The sequence below is a fragment of the Salminus brasiliensis genome, chromosome 4 (genome assembly GCF_030463535.1).
Source record: "Salminus brasiliensis chromosome 4, fSalBra1.hap2, whole genome shotgun sequence".
NCBI lineage: Eukaryota > Metazoa > Chordata > Actinopteri > Characiformes > Bryconidae > Salminus > Salminus brasiliensis.
Genome location: NC_132881.1, coordinates 29,532,332 through 29,546,990, shown reverse-complemented (window position 1 = coordinate 29,546,990; position 14,659 = coordinate 29,532,332). Strand labels below are relative to the sequence as shown.

Here is a 14,659-nt window from a genome sequence, read left to right as displayed (position 1 = left end):
ACATCTAGAAAAATAAATTTTAGGGGGACAAAATGAACACTGAAGCCTTATCTAAGTAGATTTGGCGTGTCAGAACACTTTCCCCATGTGATCATTTAATCACATAGGCCACAGCACTGTTCTTCCATTTCAACAGCTTTGAATAGCCTCATGCCTGATTTCCCTAATAAATCATTTCAGGGTAAAATCGGTGGGACAAGCTAAAGGAGAGACAGGGCAAGGTTTTCCAGCGAAGCTAAAGCGAGTCATTCCCTCTGCATTTTGTAAGACATGCTCTTACTGACGACAGTCGCCAGTTCCCAGTTCTACTACTGCTGCCGCTGCTGCTGCCGCTGCTGCCTGGACTTGGGACTCGGATACTGTAGGCTGTCATAAGAGGAAATGAAAAGTTTAGCCCTGAAAATGTCAGCCCTGGTGTGTGTGTGTTCGTCAGCCAGTTTGACATTTTGAAATAATGGAGTCGTATTCGAGAGAACTGAGTGGACTGTGCACGTTTGAGAGTTTTGAGGGAATTTGGCCGCATTACGGTTTTGGTACTGACCAGAGAGAACTGATACAGCGCGAGTTTAGCAGGATAAAAGGTAAACTTCTGGCCTTCTCTGGTGTCAGGCTACAAACGATTTCTTAGTAATGCTTTTGAAAGCGCATCGTAGATATAGCAGCTAGTCTGCATAGGCTACTTACGCGAAAATCACGAGTACTGCCTAACTTACTTGTAACACTATGCCTGATTTAGCTCACTAGCCTGTAGGCTAACGTACGTCCTAACAGCCTGCTGACTGCGGACTCCCTGGGTTGTGTTCAGGCAGTTTGTGTGGTGTGAGGCGCCCTCTGCTGGCTATCACACGCTGTTAGAGAGACGGTGTCAGATTTAATATTTTATGTAATGTTATTTTTTTTTAATCTTTTTTTTTTTTTTTTTTTTTTTTGCAGATATTACATACCTTGATCATGCGGGTACGACGCTGTTCCCTGAATCCCAAATCAAGAGATTTTACGAGGACATATCCAGGAATGTGTATGGTTAGTCGCTGGCATATAGTAGTAGACTGTATGATCATTAGGCCTCTGTAGTACATCATCTGTAGTTTCATGTAAAAAAAAAAAGAAAAGAAAAGAAAAAAAGATGGTATTGGTATTGAGATATTTTGTTAAAATGTTGGGAACAAATGTGCAGGTTATACCATGAGTTCCAGTGACATGATGGAGAAACTACCATTAAGCATATAACATCTCTAATGTAATCCCTATACTGAATAAATATGAGAACATATTGACTCATTATGTTATTAGTCCTGATAGTAATATTGGTTGTTGTTGTGGTTTACTGTTATAATTACAAACATATAAAGCATCATATATCATGGGAATATGGTCATTATTGCTTGTGTGTTAAGTGTAAATTGATGTATGTAGGCTACTGCACCCCTGATACCAGCAGTAATATCTGTTGTTCATTTCAGTCGAGCTACATGTGTTTCTAACTGTGTCTTTTTCTTAGGCAACCCTCACAGTCACAATCCCAGCAGCAGGCTGACGCATGACACAGTGGAAAGTGTCCGGTACAGGTATGGATTTTACACTGCTGCATATTACTGTATCTAGGTCCTGTATTTTGGTAAAGTACAGCACTGTGATAGAGTTTTTGCACCTAAGTATGTTATTTAAAAGCATTTGTCTCTGCAGTAAGAGTGGTCACGCCTAACCACCCTTTAAAACTCTGAAACCAAAAAGTCTACTCCTGGAGGCACAGCTCTATTTTATTTAGTGATCTAATGTGAATTCTAATAAACTGAAATGTTAAAGCAGAGAAAGCAATAAGCTACGCTGTGTCGAGACCCTTTAGAACTTGAGTTGACTGCTCATAATGTCCTCCTTTTAAGATTCTTGTTCTTCAACACTGAGTTCTTTTGCCCTGTAGGATACTGGAGCACTTTAACACCACCCCTGAGGAGTACTCTGTAATCTTCACCGCTAGTTGCACTGCTGCACTTAAACTGGTGGCTGATTCCTTCCCCTGGGTGTCTGCCTCTGGTGAACGCTCAGGAAGTCAGTTCTGCTACCTCACTGACAACCACACCTCCGTGGTGGGTATCCGTGGGGTGACTGGCCCTAAAGGAGTCCAAACAGTGCCTGTCTCACCTCAGGAAGTAGAAGCGAGGGCCAGTAAAAATCATGCGGCTGTCCATTCAGGGCATGAATGCTCAGTGCCCCATCTTTTCTGTTACCCTGCCCAGAGCAACTTCTCTGGGCGGAAGTATCCACTGAGCTATGTGAGAGGGGTCCAGTCTCAGCTGCTTTACCCAGCATGTGAGCACAGGGGCCAATGGTTTGTTCTGCTGGATGCTGCCTCTTTCGTTGGCTGCTCGCCACTGGACCTGAAGCAGCACCCTGCTGACTTTGTGCCCATCTCTTTCTATAAAATGTTTGGCTTCCCCACTGGACTTGGGGCCCTGCTGGTCAGAAATAATGCAGCTGAGCTGCTAAGAAAGAGCTATTTTGGGGGAGGGACGGCAGCGGCATATCTGGTGGAAGAGGACTATTTTGTACCAAAGTCAAACGTAGTTAGCAGGTAAAGGACTGTACAATGCAAACCATATTTCTCTATTTCTACAATATAAAATTGTTATTGAATAAATCCCACAAATCCTCTGTGTTAAATAATGTTTTTGTTCTTTTCCTTTTTTGTACTACCATAAATCATTAGATTTGAAGATGGCACCATATCATTCCTTGACATTATTTCCCTCCATCATGGCTTTGACGTTCTTCACAAACTTACTGGTGTGAAAGTCATCATTTCCCTTTACTCTGATTTTCTAAACATTTTTATGTTAACTATTCTTTCTGATTGCAGCAAACTCCATAAACAGTAGCTCTATTCTGTCCTCAGGTAACATGGTAAACATTCAGCTGCATACATTTGGTTTAGCTCGTTACAGCTACATAATGCTTTCTTGCCTGCGCCATAACAATGGACAGCCTGTGGCGCAGATCTACTGTGATAATGAGTTTAAGGATGCAGCTGAGCAAGGAGCTGTCCTCAACTTCAACCTGCTGGACTGTCATGGACAAGTGGTGGGATATTCGCAGGTAATGTATTAGTAGGAAATGGTGTGTCCCCTGTGCATTCTTTTAGCTTTCTAGGGATGTTCTGGGTGTTTTTGTATATTAACACACTGAACCCCCAGTTATCAGTTGTAATCCAGATACCATTATGGAATATTTGGTTGCTGTTTATTTTAGCTTATGTTGTGGTGTCCCGCAGGGCTCTGTTTTAGAGTTTATGAAGTTAATGCTAATTGTGGCAGTAATGTAGTTATGAGAGTAAAAAAAACTGAAGCATGGGCTTATGCACAGAGTTTAAGGGGTTAGAAAATACTATTTTCTAGATTTTCTTCCACTAGACAGTGCTGTGATTTTGCAAATATCCACTTTTGCTTTTCATCAGGTAGACAAAATGGCCTGTCTGTTCAATATCCACATGCGCACGGGATGTTTCTGTAACACAGGGGCCTGTCAGGCCTATTTAAGTATCAGCAACCAAGAAGTGAGGAAGAACCTACAGGTCAGTGGGAGCATCAAAACTCACAATTCTAATCATTATATGAAAAGCACTATTATCATTATCATCATTATTATTGTTGTTGTGAAACAATAAGTGGTTGCTGTTTGCAAAAAAATACCTCTTACCTCTGTACTGTTTTTTAAGGCTGGTCATGTCTGTGGAGACAACATTGACCTGGTTGAGGGGCGTCCCACTGGGTCTGTCCGCATATCCTTTGGATACATGTCAACTTTCGAGGACTGCCAGAGTTTTTTAAAGTTCATCATTAACTGCTTTGTGGATAAGCCGCTACGACTAGACAAAGAAAGACTGGTGAAGTTAAGATCAGTTGCAGAGGCTTCAGATGAGCTGACCTCAGTGTCCAATGGGAGAACTGTATCTGAGGGAAAATACCTGAATGCCTCTGATGCTTCAGTCAGCCAGGCCTCAACAACCGAGGCTGTTTTAAAGACAAAGAGGAACAGAGGGAAGGACCACACCCTGACTAATATCTTTATATATCCCATTAAATCCTGTGCTGCATTTGAGGTACAATATAAATTACTGCTTTTTTGTTTAGTAACTTAAACCATGCAGTTATGTCACCCCACACTCCACACACTCCCGAGCAAGAGCTCCTTTAAAATAGCAGGTCTATGAAAATAAGTTTCATGATTTGATAGTATTGTGTGTAGAGTAACAACATATTTGTGCAAAAGTGTGTATTATTAGTGTCATGCAAAAGCCTGGTATCTCAATTTTTGGCATAAAAAAATCACTAAATAAAAATCACTGCACTAGTAAAGGATATTATTTAAATAGTAGTTTTTAAGAATTGCTACTATGTCATGCCTGTCCTATTTTTGTCACGTTTGTTCCAGTTTTTGTCACGTTTCTGTCTTATCTGTTCTAGTTTTGCCATGTCTGTTCCAGTCTTGCTATGTCTGTTTTAGAGTCACTCTAACCTGTCCAAGATCCCTGTCATGCCCATTTTAGTTTTACCTGACTATGTGCTTTCGAGCACATGGCCTTGTTTGTTTTTTTATCTGTCCTAGCTCCTCCTGTTCAGTGTTTACACCTGTACCTCATTCACCTTCTCGTTCCCTCAAGGTGGCCCTAGTCCTTTCTTGTATTTATACCCCTGTGTTTCAAGCTTGCCTTTGTCTGTCCTTGCACATAGTGCACGTTTGTGTTCCTGACTTTGGAGTGTTCATGTCAGTCAATGGTTTTGCCTGTTCAGTTTATGTTCTGGTTATCACCTCATTCTTGTTTCTTGTTACCTGTTGTGCCTTGTTTTCTATAAATAAAATCACCTGCAAGTATGTCTGCGTATCACAACAAATATCATGAAAATGTAATTAAATATTGTGATTTTTTTTTTTACATATAACCCAGCCCTAATTGCAATATATTACAATATACTGAATCGCAGACCCTGTATTGTGGTACATATTGTATCGCAAGGTTCTTGCTGAAACACAGCCCTAGAACGCTGCTAGAAAGTTTGTAACCCTTTACAACTTTCTATTATTTGTGTGTAAAGTACTAAGACTAGATAAAGAGAAACCAATTAAAGAAAAGTAAAATAATCCTATATTAAATATCTTTGTCGGAAAAAGTATCACTTTTGATTACGGTTGAATATTACTGCTTTATACTTTTGTGTTCACAGGTGACTGAGTGGCCCTTGGGGCCACAGGGGCTGTTGTATGACCGCACATGGATGGTAGTGAATGAGAATGGTGTGTGTCTAAGCCAGAAGAGAGAGACAAAACTGTGTCTCATCCACCCACACATCTGTCTAGCCTCCAGCGCTCTGCGTCTGCATGCCTCAGGTCAGACATGTCTTAGCCTTGATTTCCAGGCAACATTACCACCTACAGAAAGCTGTTAGTGATGGTTATAGAATCAGGCATTTCATTTAGGTCAGGGGAGTGTGTTTTCAATGCATTCTCTTCTAACAAATCAAATAACTACAGTCCAGATAAGGTGGGATTTTCTGCCTTCTTCTTTAATGTGAAGTGTGTGGAAATCACATTTCAGCTCTGCTTAGTTTTACAGTGAATGTGCAGCAAATCTAGATGTAATTGCAGAACGTATGACGGCTAGGATTTGTTTAGAGTAGACATGTTTTTCACACATCAGAGTGTGTTCAGGTGTGTTGAACTGAAAGAAAAGTGAAAGAGCACTTTTGCTTTTTCAGGTATGGATCCCATCACTCTTCCCCTGGAGGCCACTGAAGAAAACCTCAATCTAAGAAAATGTCAAAGCAAGGTTTGTGGTGACAGGTAAGTGGAAAACACGGTTTTACAGAAATTGCTTTTTCAGTTGAGTTTTTTTCTGATTTGGGATGTAGTCTTGTTCAATCTACTGATCGATCCCTCTGACTCATACATAGAGACACATTTCACTTACAGGTGATCTGGTTAAAATGGCACCTGTCAAGGAGTGGGATATATTAGGCAGCAAGTGACCAGTCAGTTCTTGAAGTTAGAAGTTAGTCCTGTGTTAAAAGCAGGAAAATGTGTATGCATAAGGATCTGAGCCAATTGTACAAGGGCCAAATTGTGATGGCTAGAAGACTGGGTCAGAGCAAGTCGTATATGGGGTGTTCTCAGTATGAAGTGGTCACTACCTACCAAAATTAGACCAAGGAAGGACAAGTGAGAGGGTCATTGGGCACACAAGGCTCATTGATAAGATCTATGGAGGCCCCACATCAGAACCTATAGAATTTAAAGGATCTACTTCTAAGGTCTTGGTGCCAGATAGGCAGGTGGTTTTAATGTTATGGCTGATGGGTGTATATGTGGGAGATTTATTTCTGCTTATTTAAACATTCCACATTGACACTGTAATGGGCAGGTTTGCAATAAGTGAGACTTTCAAAAGACACATAACTGCAACCTCTAAAAGGAGCACTTTGTAGAAAGACCAGTTTGAACCCCTGCTGTGCTACTGTGCAGTTCTTTGCTGTTTCATGCCAGGCAGTAACATTAAAAAAAAAGAAAAAAGATCTGAACAAACTAAAAAGAACTTGTTAGGGAAGCAGAGTCTGTTGTGAGGCGAAGCCTGGACTCTCCAGAGGCCTTGAGAGAAAGGAGGATGAGGGATAAATTAAACTGGAGAGTTCATGCAGTTCAAAAGCACCACTATTGGTCTATCACTAAAAACAAGCAGTGCAATACTGCAGAGTTCAAACGCCATTTTGAACAGTCATTATTGTTTATTGGTATCGTCCCTGGGTTTTCTAAACATACTGCAGTGTGTAATTTTGCACACCTCTGTGTTATTAGGGCATGAATTCCTATTATCTTTAAGAGCTGTTTTTGGAGCTGATGTGCTACACTTAATTCTTATTTCAGGCATTTTAGGTTATAATAACTGTGGTAATAACTGTGCTTTACTCACAAGAGAAGTGTATACAGACATTTGTGTAGCTTTATTTATTTTATATTACCTTCACTTCTCAATTTTGTGAAAATGAAATGTCCAGATGTTTCAGTATATTACAATGTTTCAATGGGGTGTCCTAATTCTTTCATCATCAAATCATTATTATACAGTATAAATAAACATATTTAGTAAAAAAAAAACTGACAGAATTTAAGAGAGTGAAGTAATCCCTAATTGACAGGATTGCTGCAGTCATTTTGGCAAGGAGAGATGCAAATGCAAAAAAAAACTTACATACAGCTCTGGGAAATTTAAGAGACCACTTTCTTAAATTTGCATCTCTACGTTTATAGCAGCCATTTTATTTCAGGCATTTCATTAAACAAAGCTGAGTTACCAGATTCATAGTTACCTTGCATACTATGAATGACATAAAGTCACCCAACGGCCATGTGAAAAACTAGTGGAGAGCCTGCCAAGACATGAAAGCTGTGATTGTCAGTCAAGGTTAATTCACCATAGTGATTTTTTAATGCTCTCAAAGTTCAAATATTAGTACTGTGTTTAAATTTGAATAATAACTACTTTGCACTATAATTATTATGATAATTTATTTGCATTATTTAAGCAGTTGTTTTTGAGCAGTTGTCATTTCTGCAAATATATGCTCTAAATAGTAATATTTTTATTTGGAATTTAGAAAAATGTTGTCCATAGTTTATTAAATTTAACCCAAATGTTAATGTCCCTAAATACATTGCCTATAAATAGTAAAACCAGAGAGACTGATCATGTAGGATGGTCTCTTCATTTTTTCCGGAGCTGTATTTTTATGGTGCATATTTTAACTTTGTAGTTAATGGAACTTACTTTACACTGGATTAAGGAAGTTTATCTTATCTTATCTTGGGACCATAACAGAGCTGCTTCAGTTTCCCCCCGGCCTTTAAAAACTTTAGAAAGCCTTTAAAAAGCCAATATTGCTACCAAGATATAAAATAAAATAATCAATGGTTCCTTCTTTCTTTTTTTCAGGGTACAGGCATTGGACTGTGGGGAAAGAGTGTCAGTTTGGCTTTCTACTTTTCTTGGGAAACCTTGTCGTCTCGTTAGACAGAGTTCTGATTTCTCCCGGGATCTAAAAATGGGCCAAGACAAAGGTGCAGCCTGTCGTTCCAGTGTGCAATAGTAACATTTTCAGCAGAGTACATAGTGTTTAGTAGCCTGTCTGTTTCAGAAGAAATGTAGAATAAATGCCATGCGGATGGACGTCATGGGACAATCGAACAGTTCTGTTTAAAAGTTTTTTTTCCCTGGATGATACAGTATTTGTTCCAGTGGTAGTAAACACTTCCTAGGCCTAACCTCAAACAAATCCTGTCCAACTAAATACTCTGGTTGCAGCTGTGTGCACTTTATTTTAGTTTGCACAATAACTACCCTGAACAAAATGGACTATATCACAACATACGCTGATCGTCCATAACATTATTACCACTTGCCTAATATTGAGTAGGTCCCCCTTTTGCTGCCATGACAGATCCGACCTTTTAAGGCATTGACTCCACAGAACCTCAGAAAGTGTCTTGTGGTATCTGACATTAATAGTAGATCTTTTAAGTCCTGTAAGTTGTGAGGTGGGGCCTCTATGGATCTCATCAATTAGCCTTAGGTGCCCATGACACGGTCACCAGTTCACCGGTTGCCCTTTCTAGGACTACTTTTGGTAGGTACTGACCACTGAATACCAGAAAAATCTAAACACTATGATTTATCACTTATCCTAGATGCAGTCAATCAGCCAAGGCATGTTTGGTATCTGACCTGTTTGGTTTTTTTTAGTTTAAAATGGGAAATGCTACATAAACATGGGTAAAATCCACTGGACTTTGACTGTCACCAACCTCAAGTACAAAAAAAACTTCAGTGTTTGCCTGTAAGCTTAGCTTCTCCTAAGTTAAACAAAAGAAGCAAACAGATACCACAAATGTTTGACTGGTTGACGGCATCTGGGGTAAGTGATTAATCATGTCAATAGATTTTTTCATTAAGCTGTTGCTTTGCTGTAATTTTGTTATTTCCCTCTATCAATGCTGATGTAAGGAAGACTAATCCAGATCTGTTTACCTTCCTAAGAGCAGTTTCTCATATCACTTTTTTAACCTCATCACTTTTTGTGTGTTTAACAACTGTGTGAATGTGATAGAGAAAATGAAGTGTAATCTACTGAGTGTAATCATATGATCCATGTTCTACAGGGGTCTGCCCAGCTACCCTCTCTCTGGTGAACGAGGCCCAGTTTTTGTTGATTAACAGAGCTAGTGTGGCCCTTCTGCTGGACCACATTTCCAACAAGTAATGACCACTTCAAACGATTAAAACATACCCAGATAAAATGAGAATATGTTTTCATATAAGATGATCCATAATTTGGCCATATCTTTATTAATATCCTTTGTTTAGCTTTGTTATTTTGTTGTTTCAGACAGGACCGCTCGAATAATGGCACGTCGTTCAACATGATAGAACTCATTCATCGGTTCCGGGCCAATCTCATTATCTCAGGCCTGAAGGCTTTTGAAGAAGAGGACTGGTCTGATGTGAAAATAGGAAATGCTCTATTTCAGGTGAGTTTAAATGATGTGTACTGTTGCAGGAATTGAAGCACAGACAAAATGAAAAGAAAAAAAAAGATTGGTGTATAAAGGTCTATCACAACCTTTCAATCAAATGCCTTTACAGACACTGAAGAAGAACTGAGAATAGTAGCATCAGAGGTAAACCACATATTTAAATGTACCCACTAATTGACTGCTGCTCCTGTACTTGGTAAAGGTGGCAGGAAGTTGTGGCCGTTGCCAGATGATTGGAATAAATCAGGCCTCTGGCACAAGGACACAGGAGCCTCTCAGATCTCTGTCTGAATGCCGGAGTGGGAAGGTAAGTGAAAGCTAATAGCTTTATTTAACGCCCGGAACATCTAGACTTTCTATTCCGTTATTAAATACAAGGCATATTGTCCAGCAACTCATTTATGTCATTTTGAAAATTAAGAATGGAGCTGTGGACCTGCCCAGGGATCTTAATTAGATTTTCATTTAAGATGATGAATATCAGTTATCTCAGTTTAATAGCTCCCAAACCTGTAAGCAGGTTATAACAATGACTTGCTGCTTATTATTAATCAGTGAAAATACATATGTTCATAACAAGCACCTATAACTGTATTTGTTGGTTATTTTTTATTATTGTTTATATATTGTACTCATTCACTAATTATATATATATATATATATATATATATATATATATAAAAAAAAACTTACATTCTGATTTGATTCATTTAGCTAATGTATTTGTTCACAGGTTGCCTTCGGAGTATACCTGCTTCACCTACCTCAAAGAAACTCTAATGCATATCCTACCTTATCTGTTGGATCCAATGTGATTGCAGAAGCAGAAAAATCAACAAGCAAGTTTTAAATCCACTGTAACACTGGAATACGTTCTTAAAGCAGGTTCATTAAAGCTGTGATCTGTGCCTGAAAAACTATGCACATACCCATCTCCCATCACATTTCCACTACCACCTATGGAAGCATGCAGAGTTTGCTGACCCTCATTCTTATTTAACCTGCAATCAAGGCCCTTCGTTCTTCACATGCTATGGCAATGATATTTCGAACATTACTGTGAATTATGAATAGAACTGGTGCATGTTAATTTTTTTTTATATATGTGAGTTTATGTCACCAATCATTGCTTCTTAAAATAGAAACGGCTGAAACCAGTGTTTTTCAATTTTACTATTGCAATTTCCAATTGTATAATGTAGAACAGAGGCAGATTAGCACCCAATTCATAACTGAATCTACAAAAACATCTCTCACGATAATGCAGTTGTCAAATCAGTTGGTCCTAAATTATGTTTTACGTTTAACAGTGTGTTGCATAGTTATGCATTGTATGTGACAAAATGAGTATATGTGTCAGTATGTTAAATGCAAAATGTTGTCACTTTTGTTCAGACACATTTGATTGCTTTTAAATCCGAAGCATAGTGCATTCTCTGATGCTGCAAACCTGCTAACACTCAACAACCATGCAATGTAAAAATCCACCTAGCTAGGGCTGAAACTTTGGTCAATTTAAAACTTAAATGTTAAACTTACCCATTCTTTCCCACAAAAATGTGTAAACAGTTTTCTTTGTAATCGTTGTTTATTGATACCCTAAACATAAACAAAATGAAGAACCTCATGTTCTGTGGTTTGATTTTGGATGCAGAGCAGTTCAGTGTAGAGACAGACATTTGGATGAGCAGTGTTGGCATAAAGTTTGGTAATTACACAAACCCACCACTCTATACTGCTCGACATACACCTCTGTGAAGCTGCCCTCTCATATGATCATCACCTGTTATGTAACGCAGCCCCCCATCAGCGGCCAAATCCTTCGCCAGGTCGTCAGTTGTTTACTGGGTGACGTCACGCAGCCCCTCACTGGTGACCACGCCCCCACCTCCAAAGTGGTCTTCAGGTTCACGGAGGTTCTACACACTCCTCCTTTAAACCCCCCAATCCAAATAGAAGTAACATGAAGAGTCGACTCTCGTTCGCGAAAAGTCGACCTCGAGTCCCAGAAGTGTTGTAGTCGAAGAATCGACACCGGAAGACGAGTCTCAACCACATGGTTTGTTTTAGGTGCGTGAACGAAAGAGGAAATATGAAGGAGCACAGAGAAACTCGCTGTAAGTGAATTGTTTGACTTAGCTAGCAGAATAGTTGCCTTCAGGTGCAAGGTTTTAATATTTTTTATTTTGAAAATATCAGACACTGTCTAGTTAGCGATGACCTTGTAAAACCAGGAACTTTGCTAGTGCTAGTTAGCTAAGTTAGTCGCTAGCAAGTTAGCAGGTTAGCTAGCTGAAGACTGTAAATAATGGTGTAACGAGTCAATGTCGGACTCAAATATCGTCTTCTGTTCTAAATGTGAGGCTCTTGCTAAGGCAAATGTAATCATTTCAGCGTGGATAATTCACTCACTCAGCAAGGTAAGATTAAATGAACTGTTAGCTAGATGTGAGTAAAGGTTTGTCATTTTACTTTGAGTATTTTAGTGCAAAGGCATTACATTACATTTTTTTATTTTAAAATTATGCTTTATAACTCGTAGAGATTTCAGTGGTGGAAGAGCCCTCATTTCCATTGGTGTAAACAGTGTAGCTAGCTAGCTAGTTCAATGTTCAACGGTAAAAGAAACCAAATCAGTATGGGGTCGGTTCATGAGTCGGTTCATGAGTCGGTTCATGAGTCGGTTCATGAGTCGGTTCATGAGTCGGTTCATGAGTCGGTTCATGAGTCGGTTCATGAGTCGGTTCAGTCCTTTTCCATACGGATTTGAGTTGTTTTGCGTTCATGTACTTGTTTCACAAAAAAATGTGGTTTCTTTATCTTTTTTTATTTTATTTTTCAATAGAAACATTCAAATAATTCAAAAAAGAGTTTATTGTTTAATGAAATAATGGTACTTGCAGGTATTAAATAGGCATAGACTCATCATGGACAGAAATGTAATTGAATGAAGTTTTTAATGATTTCTTTGAACTGTTCTTTTTTCTACATCTTTAATAGAAAAAAAACATATTGTTGCACAAGTAAATGTCTGCAGTCTACTACTGGATCTGAAATTATTATTTATTTTTCTTTACTTACTCCATGCAGTTTAAGCCTGTCAAATTTAGCAGAACCCGTTTCCATCAGCTCTGTTATAGTTTTACTGTATGGACAAACATTGAGTTTAGCTTCTCTGTATCTGCCATTGCATTATTAGATACACCCCTGCAGGGTTGTTTTACTTCTGATTTAACAAGGTGGATAATAAAATGCCGTAATTAAACAAATACATTAAACATGGAAAGCATGTTTTGAAAATGCAGTGAGTAAGAAGTGCATATGATGTAGGTGAATTATATTGTTTGTTACTGTACTTAAGGATCGGTACTTCAAATGATTTTTTTTTTCCCCACATTATATAATTTTTTGGTGTTGTTCTTTGATCTGTTCTTTGATTGTCATTGTGTGTGATAACGTCACATATGTAATTGTTTGAAATATACTAGAAACGCAGCGGATTTTTATTTTGTTATTTTGTTTGTTTGTTTTTTTGTGTTTATTTATTAATTTATTTAATTGAATCTGACCTATTTGAATCATTTCTATTGATTCCTTAGTGATGTTAGTCTGAGTAGAGATCCTGAGTAAGTAACGTTTCTGTTTGGTTTGTAATATGTAATGGCAGCACACCTGATATAAAACGACTGTTTTTAGCCATGGTGTTGTGAGAGGTTAGACGTTAAGTGATGGACCCTTGGTCATGTTGACTTTCTGCTCTGTGAAGTACTTTGGTTTTTTTTTTTTAGGTGTGTCTTTTATTGCTGTGTCGACTTCTGCAGATTGTTCGATCTTTTCCTGAAGCCCTATCGTCTGGAACACTGGCACTATACCAGAAACGCTTCTCTGCCATGCATCTACACCTACATGTACATCTACTTCTTCATGCAGTTTTCTAATCAGCCAATCTGTGGCAGCATAAAATCAGGTGATGTAGGGTCAGAATTTTGTTGTAGTATTCCTTGTTTGATGGTATTTCTTGATAACTGGAAGCGGTTATGAAATTTATTGAAGCCAAGAAATAAATACGGTTGTTCTGTTTTATTTTAACATTTTTTTTTCCAATTCTGTAAACTTGCAAGTACTTTAGTAACTAAATGAACAACAGGGAACCAGTGTGAAATATTAAGTTGGTCCTACTAGACTATTTAATCCAGAGTTGGGCCAAGAAATTGTCCACTTTACTAAAGTGGACAATTAAACTGAGAGGATTTTTAAAATCCAGTGGTGAATCAGTTAGGTCGGCTTTGCTGATGTGGAATGAAGATGGATATTACACATGCTACTCAGCGAGATGACCCATGACTATCACAGAAGTAGAAGCTTTCTGCAGGAAAGAGTGAGTGAATCTTCAGCAAGATAAGAATGACCATGTGCCTTGAGTATCAGGATTTTATCTGGATAAGGTCAAGCCACATAAAAAACACCCAAGACTCATTTAAAACCGACCCGGACCACTTCAGGAGAAGGTGTGAGACAGATTTGAGCCAAGTTATAGCAGTGTAAACGCATCCGTCTCCAATGGCAGTAAAAACATCCATAGGATCCATAGGACTTAGGAGAGGTTATGAAGTTATTTGAGTATAAAAAGGTGGACGTCTGCTACAGTATCCTACTTTCTTCTCAACTGCACTCGCTTGCGTGTGAGTAATGACCCACAATGCACATAAACATAAAGTTGAGCTAACTGTGTCTCAAAGGCACAGCAGAACGCTGACTGTTACAGCTCAGACACACTGAGTGCCAGGTGTTCTGCTGATATGGACGTTGTCATTTCCTCGACACTGAAATGCCCAAAGCCAACAGCCATTAGCTGTCCAGTAGAGTTTCTACTTGGGACATTATGCAAATCTGTGGAGAATTTTAATGAATAATGAATTTGTGCTGCTTAATTTGCCTGAAACATGCAGATGCCATTTGTTAACACACCTGTTCAAACAGGGTGAATACAAGAAAAAACATATGAGGAGGCTAATGGGTCTGGTTTGAACGCTGGTGTTTGTATTTGGGTTTTTCATTATGTAGAATCTGCATAAACAGTCCA

At 38.7% G+C, this 14,659-nt stretch overlaps 1 protein-coding gene across 2 annotated transcripts; it reads left to right on the top strand.

The window, feature by feature from the left end:
- The first annotated feature begins 410 nt into the window (after positions 1 to 410).
- Positions 411 to 13,665, top strand: mocos (molybdenum cofactor sulfurase). Of its 2 annotated transcripts, XM_072677913.1 has the most exons (16): positions 411 to 581; positions 934 to 1,023; positions 1,502 to 1,568; positions 1,922 to 2,572; positions 2,708 to 2,784; positions 2,894 to 3,093; positions 3,452 to 3,568; positions 3,713 to 4,096; positions 5,220 to 5,382; positions 5,751 to 5,835; positions 7,979 to 8,103; positions 9,202 to 9,298; positions 9,429 to 9,570; positions 9,779 to 9,883; positions 10,310 to 11,996; positions 13,365 to 13,665. In XM_072677913.1, the coding sequence occupies exons 1-15, from the start codon at positions 455 to 457 to the stop codon at positions 10,424 to 10,426; spliced, it is 2,547 nt and encodes an 848-aa protein (XP_072534014.1). In that variant the 5' UTR covers positions 411 to 454; the 3' UTR covers positions 10,427 to 11,996; positions 13,365 to 13,665. The 2 variants fall into 2 exon arrangements, with proteins under 2 accessions (XP_072534014.1, XP_072534015.1); XM_072677914.1 differs by lacking the exons at positions 9,779 to 9,883; positions 10,310 to 11,996; positions 13,365 to 13,665 and having other exon boundaries at positions 9,407 to 9,527.
- The last annotated feature ends 994 nt before the right edge of the window (positions 13,666 to 14,659 follow it).

Bases quoted from the DNA above. Each gene is read 5' to 3' on its own strand.
- mocos (XM_072677913.1), top strand. From the start codon at position 455: ATGGAGTCGTATTCGAGAGAACTGAGTGGACTGTGCACGTTTGAGAGT. The intron at 1,024-1,501 runs GTTAGTCGCTGG...TCTTTTTCTTAG, and splicing joins CATATCCAGGAATGTGTATG to GCAACCCTCACAGTCACAAT. The intron at 4,097-5,219 runs GTACAATATAAA...TTGTGTTCACAG, and splicing joins AATCCTGTGCTGCATTTGAG to GTGACTGAGTGGCCCTTGGG.